The sequence below is a fragment of the Macaca thibetana genome, chromosome 15 (assembly GCF_024542745.1).
Source record: "Macaca thibetana thibetana isolate TM-01 chromosome 15, ASM2454274v1, whole genome shotgun sequence".
Classification (NCBI taxonomy): domain Eukaryota; kingdom Metazoa; phylum Chordata; class Mammalia; order Primates; family Cercopithecidae; genus Macaca; species Macaca thibetana.
Genome location: NC_065592.1, coordinates 44284625 through 44299621, shown reverse-complemented (window position 1 = coordinate 44299621; position 14997 = coordinate 44284625). Strand labels below are relative to the sequence as shown.

The 14997-nt window shown below is 52.5% G+C and overlaps 1 protein-coding gene across 2 annotated transcripts in view; it reads right to left on the bottom strand.

Annotated features, from left to right (window-relative positions):
- Positions 1 to 209: 209 nt before the first annotated feature.
- PAX5 (paired box 5) overlaps positions 210 to 14997 on the bottom strand; it is a 201354-nt gene continuing 186566 nt past the window's right edge. For both annotated transcript variants that reach the window (XM_050762196.1, XM_050762197.1), the window contains exon 10: positions 210 to 7565. In XM_050762196.1, the coding sequence (XP_050618153.1) occupies positions 7489 to 7565 (77 nt within the window). In that variant the 3' untranslated portion in view covers positions 210 to 7488. The remainder of the gene's footprint in view (positions 7566 to 14997) is intronic.

Here is a 14997-nt window from a genome sequence, read left to right as displayed (position 1 = left end):
GGGGACATTCAAGGGTGGATTCAGTGCCTGCTGTCCCTGCCCAGAGCAGAGCCCAATTCTGTAACACATCATTCTTCATGCATGGATTTGTTTTGACCCCAGTTGAATCAGGACAGCCATCAAACGCCCCACAACCCCTTAGGGGACAGTCAAAGTTGTCAAAGATCATCCTCAAACTAGTAAAAACAAACAAGATCAAATTCTTTCTCTGAACTTAAAAAATTACTTTTATTTTAGGAACCAATAAAATTATGGCAAATATTTACAAATAATTATCTCACATAAAGGTTACATAAAATCAATTCTTCACAAGTAACAGCCACTCATGAAAAGACACACAGATATTGAAACTACGCCAATCTTATTGCATGTTTCTCCAACTAATCTAAAATAAAGGTGTTGCAGTCAACCATTTAACTTAAAAGGAAGCCACAAATCTCAGGTTTGACGAGAAAAAAAAGTAAAAAAAAATTAAACCAAAACCCCACCCCTGTTTTCTCCCAAGTCCCACCCCTAGCCCTGCCCTCCTCCCCAAAAAAGAAAAATATGTCCAACATCTTTGGCAAATTGGCACTGCTGTAATTACATTCAAATATTATTACACACAAAAGCAACACACATCACTAAGAAAAAAACCACCAATATTTCAAGTCAGTTATTTTCTACTAGAAAAAAAGAATACAAAACATACACATTTTTTAAGAAGCATTTTTTTTTCAATCCGTTGGAGACAGATCATCTCCCACTTTCAAAGGCAATTCAATTGTGGTTTTTGTTGGGTTTTTTTGTACTTTTTTTTTTTTTTTTTTTTTTTTTTTTTTACAAGTAAGCGTCTATGCAGGCATCACAAACTTTGGCGGAGACAGTAGATATGTATTTCTTTGATGCTGAAAGGTCAGTCCCTAGGACAAAGTCAAATGTCTCAAAGAATAAAAAGCAAAATCCATGTGTTTTCCTGGCAAAGGTTTCCATTTGCAATGTAATCTGTATTTCTACAAATACGCAATGTCCAAGGCCACTAGAGGGTGAAAAACCAGGGCAGCGTCTTCCAGCAGGAGTCAGGGCAAACCCAGAGCCAAAACTCCATCCTCACCCCAACCTTGGAGGCCCAGTAGCTGGGGCTGAGAAGTGGGGCCCAGGTAACACCAGGCCCTCACTGCCTGCCACCCTCTGCTGTGCTGGGGGTTTGGGGGCCAGGGGATGGGCCTGCCTCTTCCTGAGCCCCAGGACAGGCTGCTGCCGGGTCTGCTCACCTTCTCTGACCGAAGTCGAGGAGAGCAGGCAAGAATTGGCACGGGGAGACTCAGTGCTGTTTGAGTTTCGAGTATGTCTGAGGTGTAGGGGAGTGTGTGTGTGTGTGTGTGTGTGTGTGTGTGTGTGTGTGTGTGTATTTACGTGCTCGTGCACATTACAGGGGGGAAGGCCAGATTCTGAGGCTTTGAACTTTTTGCAGTGTTTAAAATAGACTCAGGATTTATTTATTTTCTTTTTAGCTTTATAGCAATTAATTGGCTATTGATTGGTTGGAATGTTCAACTCTCCATTTCCTCAAATACAATAAAATAGTTTCATTAAAATGTATTCATGCTTGAAAAGAAGGGCGCCATTAAATGGTTTCCTCTCTGTTCCACTCCAAGAGAAATGCACCATTTGTAAATCAAAAATCCATCATCCAAAATCACTTGTTCTTAATGATGTTTTTGGAGAAGATGAGGGATATGGCCACAGGCATGGTGATTTTGGGGACACGAGCGACCAGCAGCCATAGCCACAGGGTCGTAGGGCAGGGGGTGGGGGTCAAGGCAGGTGAGGCTGGTGTGGCCTCCTCCTGGCGTGACTTCCTCCTGCAGGCCTCAGAGTAGGGGAGGGGTGCACGACTGCCAAGTCACCCCCACCCTGCTGTTTTACCTGCTTCTCTCCCTGGGCCCCGATCAGCCACCCGAAGCTGATGGGTGGGTGGGTTTGTGCTTCTGTCTCTCCTGCCACAGGCCAAGTACCCTACCTGAGACGACTCCTTTGAGGCTTCGCTGATTGTCCATCAGTAGATATTAACAGGTAAGCAGATGCATTTTCTCCCTGTGTTGCTCAGGGGTCTAAGATGTGGGAAGAAGAATTTCTGGGCTTTCTGAATGGTGGCTGCATTTACCCGTCTTGGAGATGAGCTAAAGGGGACCCCTTGGATTGAAACTCTAGAATGGCAGTGACATGATTCTGAGGTCCCCTTCAATCCTGGGGTGCCCAAGAATGGAGCCTCAGTGCTGAGGAATTACCAGAAAAGGAAAGACAGACTGGTGCCTGCCTGCTCCTGGGCGGCAGCTCATTTCAGAGAAGCTGTTGCCTCATCAGGGGAGCAGGCAGGCAAGGGGCTCACGGCCTGGCCTCTGTGAGGCCCGTCGGGACCTGGCGCCACACAAGGTGCAGCAGAGCTGACAGTGGGGAAGTACACATCAGCACTGTGGTTCCCCCATGAATATGCAAGAGGGAACCCTGAGGTTTGGGGCAACAGGGGACAACAGGGGCAAGGGACTGAAGGGGCTGCTGGGAGGTGGGGCACGCTGTGGGCTAGGAGTCATGGCCTGACTGTCCAACTTTCCAAGAATGCATTTTATTACCTTTTAAGAAATGTACTTGCCTCGGATCTCTCCGAGGCCAAAAGAACGAAAGAAATAGCTTCCCCAGGAGAGCTGGTGTGTGGCTGGGAACCATCAGAGCAGCCTCTCAATGGGTGACAAGGCCAAGCCTGCAGAACTGGCCTCGTAGTGGGGCCACCGTGGAGCTGGTCTAGCTTGGCGCCCTGTGGGATCCACCCATGCCTGCCTGGGCCTGGCCTGGCTAGGGGCAGAAGCTGGTTTCCACCCTCCCAGGAAGCTGTATCTCAGACTCATTGTGTTCCTAGGGCTGTGTCAGGGTGCTTGGTTGGTTTTTAAGATTTGCTTCCCTGGCTTGGAGCTCAATTCTGGCTGAATGTCATGAGGAGGGGGTGGCTGGAGCCACTGGCTGCCAAGGCTGGACAGTCGTTCTGGGGTGTGACTTCTGGTGAATGGATTTCACCCCTCCGTGCCCTGTGGCCACATCTGAGTCTCTTCCCTGAACATGTGAAAGGCGCCCAAGCAGCACTGACCTCCCCTGAAAACTCAGCAGCTCCCCAATCCCATCCCCAGTGCCTCTGACCTTCTACCTAATTCTACCTTCAAAGCGCAAGGTTTGCAAGAGCCCAAGATGAGGCGTGGGAGAGTGGCAGGCTCTGGGCGTGCCCGTTTCTGCCCCTGCCTTGCTGGACACCCTGAAGCACATCTCTCACCTCTCTGGGCTCCCATCTCCTCCAAATCTGCAACAAAGGACAGGAGGTGAATAAGAAAGGGGGCAATTGACAGGCATTGGGGCTCACAGGCTGGTGACCAGTGCGTCAGATTTGGCCCATTGACATTTTTCTTTAGGCCGACAGAACATTTTACACGTTTTCATACTTGAATGCCACTCAGGGGGGCAGGCACACTTCTGGGCATCTCAGGCACCACTGCACCATACTGTCTGGTGCCCTGCCCGAGTGGCAAGGTTACACCACCCAATTCACCCAGGAAGCAGTTCATTCAGGGGACTTGAAATTGTGATCTGTGTTTCCAGGGGCTGTGGACATTCTGGTGGCCCTGGCTTGGGCACTCCTGCATACTGTCACAGCCAGGCCTGGAGCTTGTTCCAAAGTGGGAAGGCAAAGAAAGGGAAGTAGGGGACAGCACATGACCCTGGCACCTGGACCCCTGCAGTCAGGGCTGGACCCATGTCCAGGCCTGGTCAGGGATTATGGTGTGGCCTTGAATTGGCTCTGATACCTTCTGAGCCTCAGGGACCGCTGGGAAACAGTCTGGATGAAACCTCAGAAGTGCTGTTGTTGATTTGGTCAAAGACTCTGCAGGTTTCAATGTTCATAGGAAACAAAGCCACCAACCTCCAGGCCCCTAGGTCAGGCCAGCCTCTGGGTCCCTGTTCTTTCTTGCCTTATTGTGAGTCTGGGGGATTTCTAGGGAATGGGGGTGGGGGAGTGTCTAGAGACATACACTCCTGTGCAGGAGCACAACTCGGTGGAGAGAGAATGGGGCCTGGAGATCTGAGAATTTACTTTGCCTCTATCTTGCCATGTGAGCCCCAAATGTCAATTTCCCTGTCTATAAAGTGGGCATCATGCTCGTTGCCCCACAGTGTGGTCAAGGATTGCAAAGCACCGTACAATGTCAGTTATGGAAGGGCTAGCCTCAACGAAGGTGCCTTGGGAAAGGGATGTTGGGTTTGATATATCATCACATTTTTCTAGGTTGGTGCTAGACTAATGATATGAAAATTTTCATAAAATCCACAATGTCCTTTTCCAAAAGTCAGAGCGGGAACACAGGGCAGAAGGCCCATGGAGAAATGCCCCAGGCCTTCTGCCACGATGCTGGTGAGGCCCCGGACTTGTGTTTTCCATTCAGAATTCTCTGGCATCTCCTCAACGGCTTGGGTCCTTTGGAGCCATCCTCACCAAGCTCCTGGGCAGCTCCGCCGGACTGCGAGGGCGCTGTGAATTGGTGAGAGCGGGCGTGTGTGTGTGTGAGAACATCCGTGTGCATCCGTGTGCGCTTGTGCTTCTGCCTGGCAGCCCAGGAATCAAGTGGTTGTCTCACAAATACAAAACCAATCTGAGGACCAGCAAAGCCTCAGGTGAGAGAGAAAACATATGGGGGGAGCACATTACAGGGCAAGAAGAGGAACAGGATGGGGAGAGAGGGCCACTGTGGGCCAGGTGGGCTTTGCCGAGGAAGGATGCTGCATGCCTCAGGCAGCTGGCTCAGGGGAGGCTGACCTCCTCCCAACAGCCTGGAACCACAAGGACGGCAGGATCCAAAGATGTGGGTACACATCATTCCAAGAGAAGGGTGACAGGGGGCAGAGGCTCAAGAAGCCTATACTGAAGACCACTGACCCCACCACTTCCTGCTAAATGGAGGGAGGCAGGGAGAGAGGTGTCAGATAACATACCTTCTCCTACCTTACCTGACAGGTGGAGGCTGCGGCCAGCCCACCCTGGCTCCTGGAGGCGGGCTTTGGCCCCAGCTACCTGCCTTCTTTGCCCCGCAGGTTCTGGGCAGGGGCGGGGGTGGGTGTGCCTGCTGTGAGCTCGCTGGGCTCCATCCCTGGCCTAGGTGACCAGGCTTCCTTGGCAGTTCTTACAGACTGAGTGTCTAGGGCCTGGGGCCCAGAACCATCTCTCACTGTTCTTACTGTCAACTCTCCTCAGGAATAGGAGATGTGGATAGACCAGGGTGACAGGGAACACCATGGGTTGGGGGTCAGGAGCCCGAGTCCCAGCCCCACCCCTGCCAGTCACTGCTTGAGGACTCCACCTTGCTGAGCCTTAGTTTTCTCTTCTGTTCCACCACCCTGTGGGAGATTTAGGGAACAAAATACTTAGTGGGGGCCAGAGGAAGTCTGCTTTGTCTCCCTGCATGGTCCCGGCCTTCCCCAAGCTGGGCCTCGGTTTCCCACAAGGGAAGTTAGGCTAGGTCTTTTTCCAGACCCTTCTGATTCCCGCCCACCAGGTGTTCTTGTTTCCCACTTGGTCCAAATATTAGCGGGCCTCGGGCCCACCCCCATCTGCTTGCTTGGAAGTGGAGGGCCTGCTCCAAATGATCCTGTCACAGCCCAGCTCCCTGGAGAGAGGAGGGGAAGGAAAGAGCTGTAGGGTGGCCCTACAGGTGACCCTGCTGCACCGAGGCAGCCAAGGCTCAAAGAGGTGCAGGGTTTTGTCGGAGGTCCCACAGCCAAGACACGTGGCCAGGACCAGGACAAGACCTGCCTGGCCTGCTGATCCCAAGTCCAGCCTCTCTCTCCTCAGGCTCTCTGCCGTCCTGGTGACATACAGATATGGGGGACACTGTCACCTAAGAAGACCAATCCCCCTCTTATCACTGTCATTCAGCCCAGGTTTGGATAAGGGCTCTACCTGGCTATTCTGAGTTGACAAGAGAGACTATGCAAGGAATTAAGGCCCCAGGTAAAGAGATAGTGGCACCTGGCACCCCCATGTCAAAAATCACTCCCAGGTCACACAGCAACTCCTCAGTGTTTTCCTGCCCCTCCTCCAGAAGGCCTTCCTCTGTCCCCCAGATCTTCCCGGCTGGCTTCCTCTGACCACCCTACCCCACAGTGAGTTCTCCAAGCTCCCTCTCCAAGTTCCTGTGGCCCTTGGCCATGGCCCTGACCATCGTGGCCCCTTAGATCAACAGGTGGGCATGCATTGTGCGAAATTAGCCATCTGCCCCAGCCCCAGCACCTCCACGCCCAGCTGCCTGCTAAGCTCCACAAAGGCGGGGAGGGCCTGCCCCGAAAGCATGCTCAGAAGTTCTGGCTGTAGGCTGTTTGTGATCTGGGTGTGGGGGAAAGTCCTCTGTGTTAATTATTGTCTACATCACTGGAACAGGCTTGCCCAGAATCCACTTGCTGGGGTCCTGGAGGGTGGGTGAAGTGTCCGTGACAGGTGTCCAAAGTGACCTGAACCTGGGCATGCCTCAGAAAACACAGTTCCAGGGGCTGAGGGAGTAGGGAGAGCCTCAGGCCTCTCCTTGGCTGGGATCAGATGATCTCCTGCATCCCATCCAGCCCTCACATTCAAAGTCCACAATGTAATCAATACCTCGGATGCCATTCTGCTTCAGAACAGTAGCTGAGGAATCTCCCAGACAGTTTTCTTTGAGTTCTTTGATCTGGAAAAGAGCTGCTCGTACTGCATCAGTCCCAGAGAAATGGAGGCAGGAAGCCAGGACATCTCCCCAAAGTGTGCTCCTCTTGGAGAGAAGCCTCGGGGGAGCCTGCAGCACAACCAGCCCAGTAAGACTCCTCGTGAAGATACTAAAGAAGGAGGGATGAGCAGGAGGCTGGGACCCAAGGGCGGCATCCTCAGTCTCGAGGACAGCTCCGAGCCCACCTGCGAGGGTCACCCAGGGCAGAGAGGATGCTCTGCCACAGGTCTAAGATGTCCGGCGACGCACCAAGAGTGCAAGATGCATCGTGGGTGGAGCAGTCTTCTCAGTCGGACCTTCGGGCCCACAGAAAAGCAAGAAGGTATTTACATGGGTGCTGCTGAAGCAACAAAAGCAAGCTCTTCTTCCCAGGCTGGGGTGGTTACGATGGATGGATAGAGAGCTGGGGGACTGGCAGGCTAGGCTGGGGCTGCGGTTATTTGCAGAACAATCTGTTTGTTTGCAGAGACCCAGTGGCCATCGGGAGAAGCTCATAGATTGGCTTTTAGAAATGGACAAGCGTCCAGAAGTCCAACGGCCCCACCATAGGGCCCCAGAGTCCCTGGAAGAAGAGGGGAGGAGGGGAACTTCAGGCAAGTGGGGGATGCTGGGGGATGGTCTCATGGGCTCATCTGGCTATCTTCAGGAGGGCTGGGCAGCTGTCACCCTCAATGATATGTGCCATCAGTGTTTGGTGCCCGCCCGGCTCCAAGGGTCAGTGACGGTCATAGGCAGTGGCGGCTGCAGGGGGGGCGGCTCCTCGGGCGGCAGCGCTATAATAGTAGGGGGACCCTGGAAGAGACGGGAGAGAGCACTGAGGTCAGATCTGGGGTCCCCTTTCCACCAGTCTCCTCCACTTCTGTCCTTTCTTCCCCTCACCCAGCCCAGGCCACCATCCTCTCTCACCAAGATCTCTGTCCAGTCTGTTCCCCAAATGGCAAGTCCCACCAGGGCCACAATCTGCTCACAAGATTTCGAGGCTCCTCACCATCTAGTGCTGGGGTGGGGAGTCTGGGGCCTGTGGGTCCAATCCTCCCAGCTGCCCATTTTAGTGAATAACATTTTACTGGAACACAGTCTTGCCTATGCATTTAGGCATTGCCCATTACTGCTTTACTGCTATTATGACAGAGTTGGGTAGTTGCAACAGAGACACTATGGCCTGCAAAGCCTAAGATATTTACTCTCTGGCTCTTTACAGAAATCATTTGCCAACCCCCGACCTAGAAGATAAAAACATGAAAAGCGTTCCCTTTGTTTGGCCTGCAGGTATTCTATGATCTATCCCCAGCCAGCATCTCTGAATTCATTTCCCTCAGGGAAGGCCCCTCCTGCCCACACTCATATATCATGCTTAAGCTGGACAAAACTCCTTGCAGCTGTCTCGAATATACATAATGCGAACAGATGAGCACATCCTCTGTGCCTGGCCCTGCTAGGGCCTGTGCAGGTATTATCTCATTTAAACCTATGGGGTAGGCACAGTTTAGCTCATGCTAGCATACTCTCCTGCCTCTGGGCCTTTCCCCACAATGTACTTCCTGCCTGGAACTCTTGGCCTGCACCCTCACCCCCTTTTGCTGTCTGTTAAACTTCTATGCCTCTTTCAAATCTCACAGCCCTGTCTCCTCCTCTGGGAAGCCTCCTGCCATGAGCTCACACTCCCCTGTAGTCTGTCCCTATGCTATGATTACTTCTTTCTGCACTTCCCCCATCCCTGGATGGAGGGCCCCAAAAGGCAGAAGCTGGGTTCTGCTCTTCTTGGGAGTCTGTCCCCAGTTCCAGCCTGGAGCTGTATGTGGCACCTGCTTGGCTGGATTGGATGTGTAAACGAACCAACTTTGCTGAGTGAGCAAACAATAGTGAAGACACCCCCTGCCCATTCATTCATTCACTCATTCATTCACCACTCATTTCCTGACCCTGCGGGGGGCAGGGCTGGGCAATAATGGGGCAAACGCCAGCCTGACACAGGTTAATATTCAGAGTGGGAAGGGGATCCAGGGTCAGAAAGAAGCTCTGGAGAGTGCAAGATGGTTCTAGCAAGTTGGCTTTCTGGAGGAAGTGGGGTTGGAGGACATGGGGACTCTGGGGAGCATGTGTGAGACAGGGTGGGGTGCAGGCCCCTTTTGTGACCTCAGGAAAGCAGAGTGAGGGCACTCGGGCAGACGCTGGGCTCCTGCCATTGCCTCCAGCTGCTTTCTTTGACTGCACCCTTTGGCCAAGGCCTCCAGAAGCCCTGCTCTGCTAAAGCTCCCTCTCAGGGATGAGGGTGCCCGGGAGGGCCCAGGGCGACCAGCAGGTTCTCGGAACCGCAGAAGTTGAGCCTGTAGGCCAATGTCCTCCTTTTACAGGTGGGAGAACTAAGGTTCAACAAACCCGGGTCACATGCCTGAAGCCACAGGCTCTCGGCACAGGGCCTGGCTGGGGTTTGGGTTGTCAGCTCCAGCTTGAGGCTCTTTCCACTACAGTACAGTTCGAGGCCTACACATCTATACAGAAACAGGTTTATGCAAGTGGGCAGCGGCTAGGGCCCCATCAGCCTGCCACAGACTGCACGCCTGCTGGGATATGACTGGCAAGCTTCTTCACTCCCCACGTGAGGTGGCTCATATTTATTCTGCACTCTCACCCAATTCCAAACCAAACCCTGGCACTTCTCCCAGAGGCAGGCTGTGCATCCCACATCCAAACATCTGAAATCTGAAAGGTTCCAAAATCGGAAACTTTCTGAGCATTGACATGATGCTCAAGGGAAATGCTTGTTGGAGCATTTTGGATTTCAGATTTTTTTGATTTGGGAGCTCAGCTGGTACAATGCAAATATTTCAAAATCTGGAAAAATCTGACATGCTTCCGGTCCCAAGCATTTTGGATTAGGGAGAGTCAACCTATACCATAACTGGGGGCTGAGTCCTGGAGTCTGCCAGTCACATTCTACCACTTCTTGGCTAGCAGACCTTGAACAAGTGACTTCACCCCCCGGGCCTCAGTTTTTTCATCTGTAAGAGGGGGCGACAAGGGGGCAACTGCAAGGGCACCATGAGGTAAGTTTGTGAAGGAGCCGTGAGGATGGTTACTTTTCTACGCAGCTTATATCCATTAACTCTTAGCTTCCCATCAGGTAGGAATGATTATTGTTCCCATTTTACAGTTGAGGAGACTGAGGCACAGAGAGGTCAAGTGACTTGCCCAAGATCATACAGCTAATATGTAATCAAGAGGGTGGGATTAGGGGTGACACTTTGGCATGCACCACTTCTCCTCCCCGTTCAGCCCTAATGAACCGATGTACTGCTCCCTGCCCATCCCCCCAGGGAGGCAGTAGGGCAATGGAGGAGCTAGTACCTTGCTGTGCTGTTCCAGATGGCAAAAACACCAGCCCCGTGCCTAAGTATTCCCTGAGATGGGTTTTCTGCTGCCGCCTCTGTCACCTCCCTGGCTGCAGTCCTGACTCAGAGACCCCTGTCAGCCTTCCTCTGTTCTCTCTTCTGTGGGATGGGGACAGCCACCCATGGAGTGTCTGCAGTGCCTGCCCTTCGTCCTGCCTGCAGGTGATTCCAGAGGAGGGCGGGCGTGGGTGCATGAGAGGGGCATGCGTGCACGAGAGGGGCAAGGCACAAAGGCAGGGCAATCACAGGGCTGCCCTACACACGGGCCCCAAAGGACAGGAAATGGAAGTCGAGTCTTCTCCTTGGAGGATCCCTGGCTTGACCCTCCAAGCGCTCGACCCCGGCCACCTCTCACCCTGGAGTCTGACCCACTGCCTCCCAAAGCCAGGCTAGACCTCCAGCGGGCCTCCGCGTGAGCGCTTGCATTTACCGTGAAAAATGAAAACATCACCTCACAAAGCACTCTGTCTTCCTGGCGCCCATTAGACCTCCATCTAGAATAAACTTGTCCTTTCTTCTGTCATTTTTCCTCTCTAATTCACATTATCATCAATTTACTGCTTGACACAGTCATTCCCGGCTCTGCTTTCTCTCTAACCCCTTTACAGCGGCCACAGGCGCTCCTATTCTAATCCTAATTGACCTCGTCTGGCCTTTCTTCCTGCCGGGACCAGGACCCCAGCCCCCTTGCCAGCCTGGGGCCCCGGTGGGATGCTGAGTCACAGCTGCCCTGGCCGAGGGACATTCTCCCGAGAAGTCAAAGCGCCCCAGTCCTTCTGCTTCATCCCCTGGCATCGCTGATCCTCACCTTGGCCTTTCCTGGGAAGGAGGCTTCAGCCAGGCTGGCCAAGGTGTCAGCAGCACGTGCAAGGGTGTGTGCCAGTGGGAGTGGGGATGCGAGCGTGTGTCTGTGTGTGTATGTGCATGTGTGTGCGTGTGTGTATGAGTGTGTGAGCGTGTGTGTGCTTGTGTGTGTGCTTGTTTGTGCATGTGCGTGAGTGTGTGCATGTGTGTGTGAGTGTATGTGGGTGTGCACATGTGTGAGTGCATGCATGTGTGAGTGTATGAGTGTGTGAGCGTGTGTCTGTGTGTGTGTGAGTGCAGTGTGAGCGTGTCTGCATGTGCGTGTGTGTGTGCATGCATGTGTTAGTGTATGAGTGTATGTGAGCTTGTGTCTGTGTGTGTGCATGGATGTGTGAGCATGTCAGTGTGCATGTGTGTATGAGTGTGTGTCTGTGTGTGTGTATGAGTGTGTCTGTGTGTCTGTGTGTGCATGTGCATGTGTGTGCATGAGTGTGTGCATGTGTGTGTATGAGTGTGTGAGCATGTCTGTGTGTGCATGTGTGTTTGCGTGTGCATGTAGTGTGCATGTCTGAGTGTGTGCGTGCATGAGTGTATGAGTGTGTGTGAACATGTGTCTGTGTGAGTGTGTGAGCGTGGTTCTGTGTGTGCCTGCGTGTGTGTCTGTGTGTGCGTGTGTTTAGAGTCTCACCTGTTCCACAGCCCACCAATGTAGCAGGCACACCAAGGGACCTCCTGACAGCTTTCCATGCCCTGGCGCCCTCCCCAGATGTCACGAATAATCCGTGTAGGTCTCCCTGCCCTGGGGCATTCTCTCACACCATGCCAAAAACACTGTGGGGCAGGGCAGCCAGGAGAGGTGAACGGGCCTGGAGCTATTTGCAAAGCTGTGGGTTGGGGAGCCAGCAATCTCACCCATCTTCAGGAAGCTGGGATCACTGCTTCCTTCGCCCTGCACATCTCAAGAGAGCATGCGTGCAGCTCCTGTTGGAATGAGGCTGCAGGGATGACTATCCTCAATTTACATCTGAGGCAACTGAGGCCCAGACCTGCCTAGGCTCATGCAGGTTATAGAGTTGGGCAGCGCAGGGACCATTTCTCATGTTTGTTGCTGCCCAATATCGTGTGTGCTCTTCCTGTGTTTGTAGAGATTCTGTAGTAGGAGGCCTGCTTCTTTGAGCCAGAAGTCAGAACCTATCCTCCCAGCTTCCCTTGCTGCTAGGGCACAGGACTGTTACATGGGCTCTGCCAATTAGACTTTCTTGTATATGACCTTGATTGAGAAGGGAGCCCACTTGAAGCAGTGGGCTGGGGGACTCCATGTGTTGGGAGTGGCTGGCAAAGGCATCCAGCTTTGGCTGGGGGCCGGACAGAGCTTCTGGTGCCTAGTCCGGAGCACCTTGGGTAAAGTTACAGCAGAGTGGAGCTGTAGGGTGGGTGCCGGCTGGCAGCAGGGCTGCTAATGCTAGTGCAACACTGGTTGTGTGGTTGGTGGTGTCCTGGCTGTGTCCCATACCTACCTCTTTTTGGTCCTCCTGGAGATTCTAGGAGTCCCAAATATCCCTTAACTAATTCGTTTTCTGCTTAAGCCACTCAGAGTGGATTCTGTTGTTTGCAACTGAAAGTCTGACAGATACAGACAGTAACCTGCTTTCAAAGCTGGACCAGAGCCAGCCTCATCACTCACACACAGGCCTGAGTATTCAGGACTCAGGACTCCCAAGGCCTGTTTCTACAGAGGGGTGAGGACTCTTTTCCTGGCTTTGGTGTTGTTCAAACTGCGAATCAGTCAGGGAGAGTAGAGTACAACATCACACACTGGTTCCAGAAATAGGCTCTGGTGTCAGGGTGACCTGAATTTAAATCCTCCTCTGCCACCCGAATGCTGTGTGACCTCAGGTGAATTAGTTCACCTTTCTGAGCCTCATTGTCCTCTTCTGTATAATAGAGACAATAATATGTGCTCTGTAGGGTTGCTGAGAGGACAAAATCAGATAGCCCACGTGGAAAGAGTTTTGGGTGCCTGGTACAATTAGCAAGTGCTTATGTAGATGAATGGAGTTTTGCTTCCTCTTCCTCCTCTCCACACTGTCTCTGGGCCCCCTAAAGGTACTGAGCACTTCCCAGCACAGACATCCCTGCCTGAGGCTCCCACCCACAGCCTGTGAGCTCCCTGGGACAGAGTGTGCATCTTTTCCACAACAGGCACACAGCCCAAGCCGAACAATTGGAGCTGTGAACTAGATTTCACTCCAGCTTGAGTAGCAAAAGCCTCGGATGCGGTCTAGTCCCACCCTCCCCTCCCTATCCCCTCAGACCTACACAGTCAGGTCCAAACTCCCCAGCCTGGCCTTCAAGGGGCCGCTCTGTGCACACTCCACAGATTGCCCTACCTCCTACACCAAGCCTTTGCCATACGTGCCTGAGCTGTTTCTGCTAATTTATCTGCTTCCTGAATTCCCAGGCAAATAAATGACAGGCACTATCAACCTCTAGGACTCCTTGTATAAATGAGAAAAAGGTGTCCCTTTTGAGCAGGTACAGCCCCGTGCCAGGGCTCAGGGTTTTGTGCCATGCATGGGCTGGGGTTCAGCTCCCACTTGTCCCCTTGGGTAGTGCACAGTCATGTGTGGCAGCCCTGGGCCACCATGGCCTCCTTGGGGTCATCTCTCCATCAGAACGAACCTCTCCCACAGGCCAGTGTTCAGGTCTCCTGTGTGCCATATCCCCTGGGGTCTCCCAGAGGACTGGGATCAGGGCTCTGCCTGAGGCAGATTTCCTGGGAAGGACTCCCAGGTTTGGGCCTCATCTCCCTACCCCCAGCCCTGCTGGAAGACACTGGTTCAGGGAGCTCACAGCCAGCCCATGCCTCCCGTTTCCTGAGACTGACGTCTGGGTCAACTCAAATAGTCCACTTAAGAAAAAAACACTAGGTAAGTGGATATCTTGGTTCGATACTTAGAAATGATTTTGACCAAAACCAAAAAACGAGTCTGAGAAGAGATCAATCTGCAGATTCTGCCCCTCTTGGAGACCACAGATAATAAGAAGCTAGGAGTCTTCTGCAAGGCTTGAAATCCCCTTCCTCAGGGACCTGCAGCACTAATGGGGATTGTTTCTTATTGAATCCCCAAGTCATCCATGACACATCAAAATCCTTTGGACAGCCAAAGGCCCCAAGTGCATGGAATGGTAGTAGCAAGAGAGAAGTGGTTTCCATACTGCGTGTCTGTCCTAATCACCAAATCAGGTGTGGGAAGGAGTCAAGGCTGAGATTACATGGCCTTTTTCACAGACCTATGGCTTGGCAACTTGAGTTTGAAGACACCAGGTTATGGCTTTTCTGATGAAGCCTGTTTCTCAGTCCTAAAATAATTAAGGATCCAGGGAATTAAAAGGTTCTTCCTTAAGGAGTCCTTGTTAAGTTGGACAGATAAACCTGGGTGGTCTCAGAGGGCCCTTCCATGTCTGACCTTTCACTGCTGTAAGTGGAAAATTCTTAGCTGACTGCTCGGGAGGGTTCCATGTTGCTGCCTGCAGGCTGACTGGCCAGCTCCACTTCCCAGATGGTGAGTGATATGTTTGAGCCCATGCCTCTACTTCATGTCCCAGAACCGTTAGCTCCGACTGGCACTCATTAGCTGGTTTCATGTAAGCTCATTCCAACAAAACAGAAGGCTCCTCTTGGCCTTCTGAAGGCCGAGTTAGACTTGCATGGTCTTTGCAGTGGCCCAAATCTTGATGACGTTCACAGATAAGACTGCCACCAGTCACGGACAATCTGCCAATCCAAGGCTTGGGCAGAGGGTGGGCACCAGCTGAGCTCTAAATGGCATGCTTTGTCAGACCTCCAGCCACGGGTAACCAGGTTCCAACGGAGCCGGCTCTGGTGATGTCCATGCAGAGATCACTAATCAATCACTGGGCATCAGGGCCTTTATCAAGATAGTCTCCAGGCAGCCACTACCAATCAAGTCAAGTTGGTATCTTTACTGACACTTATTTAGAGAGTTCTCGCCTGAATATTCATG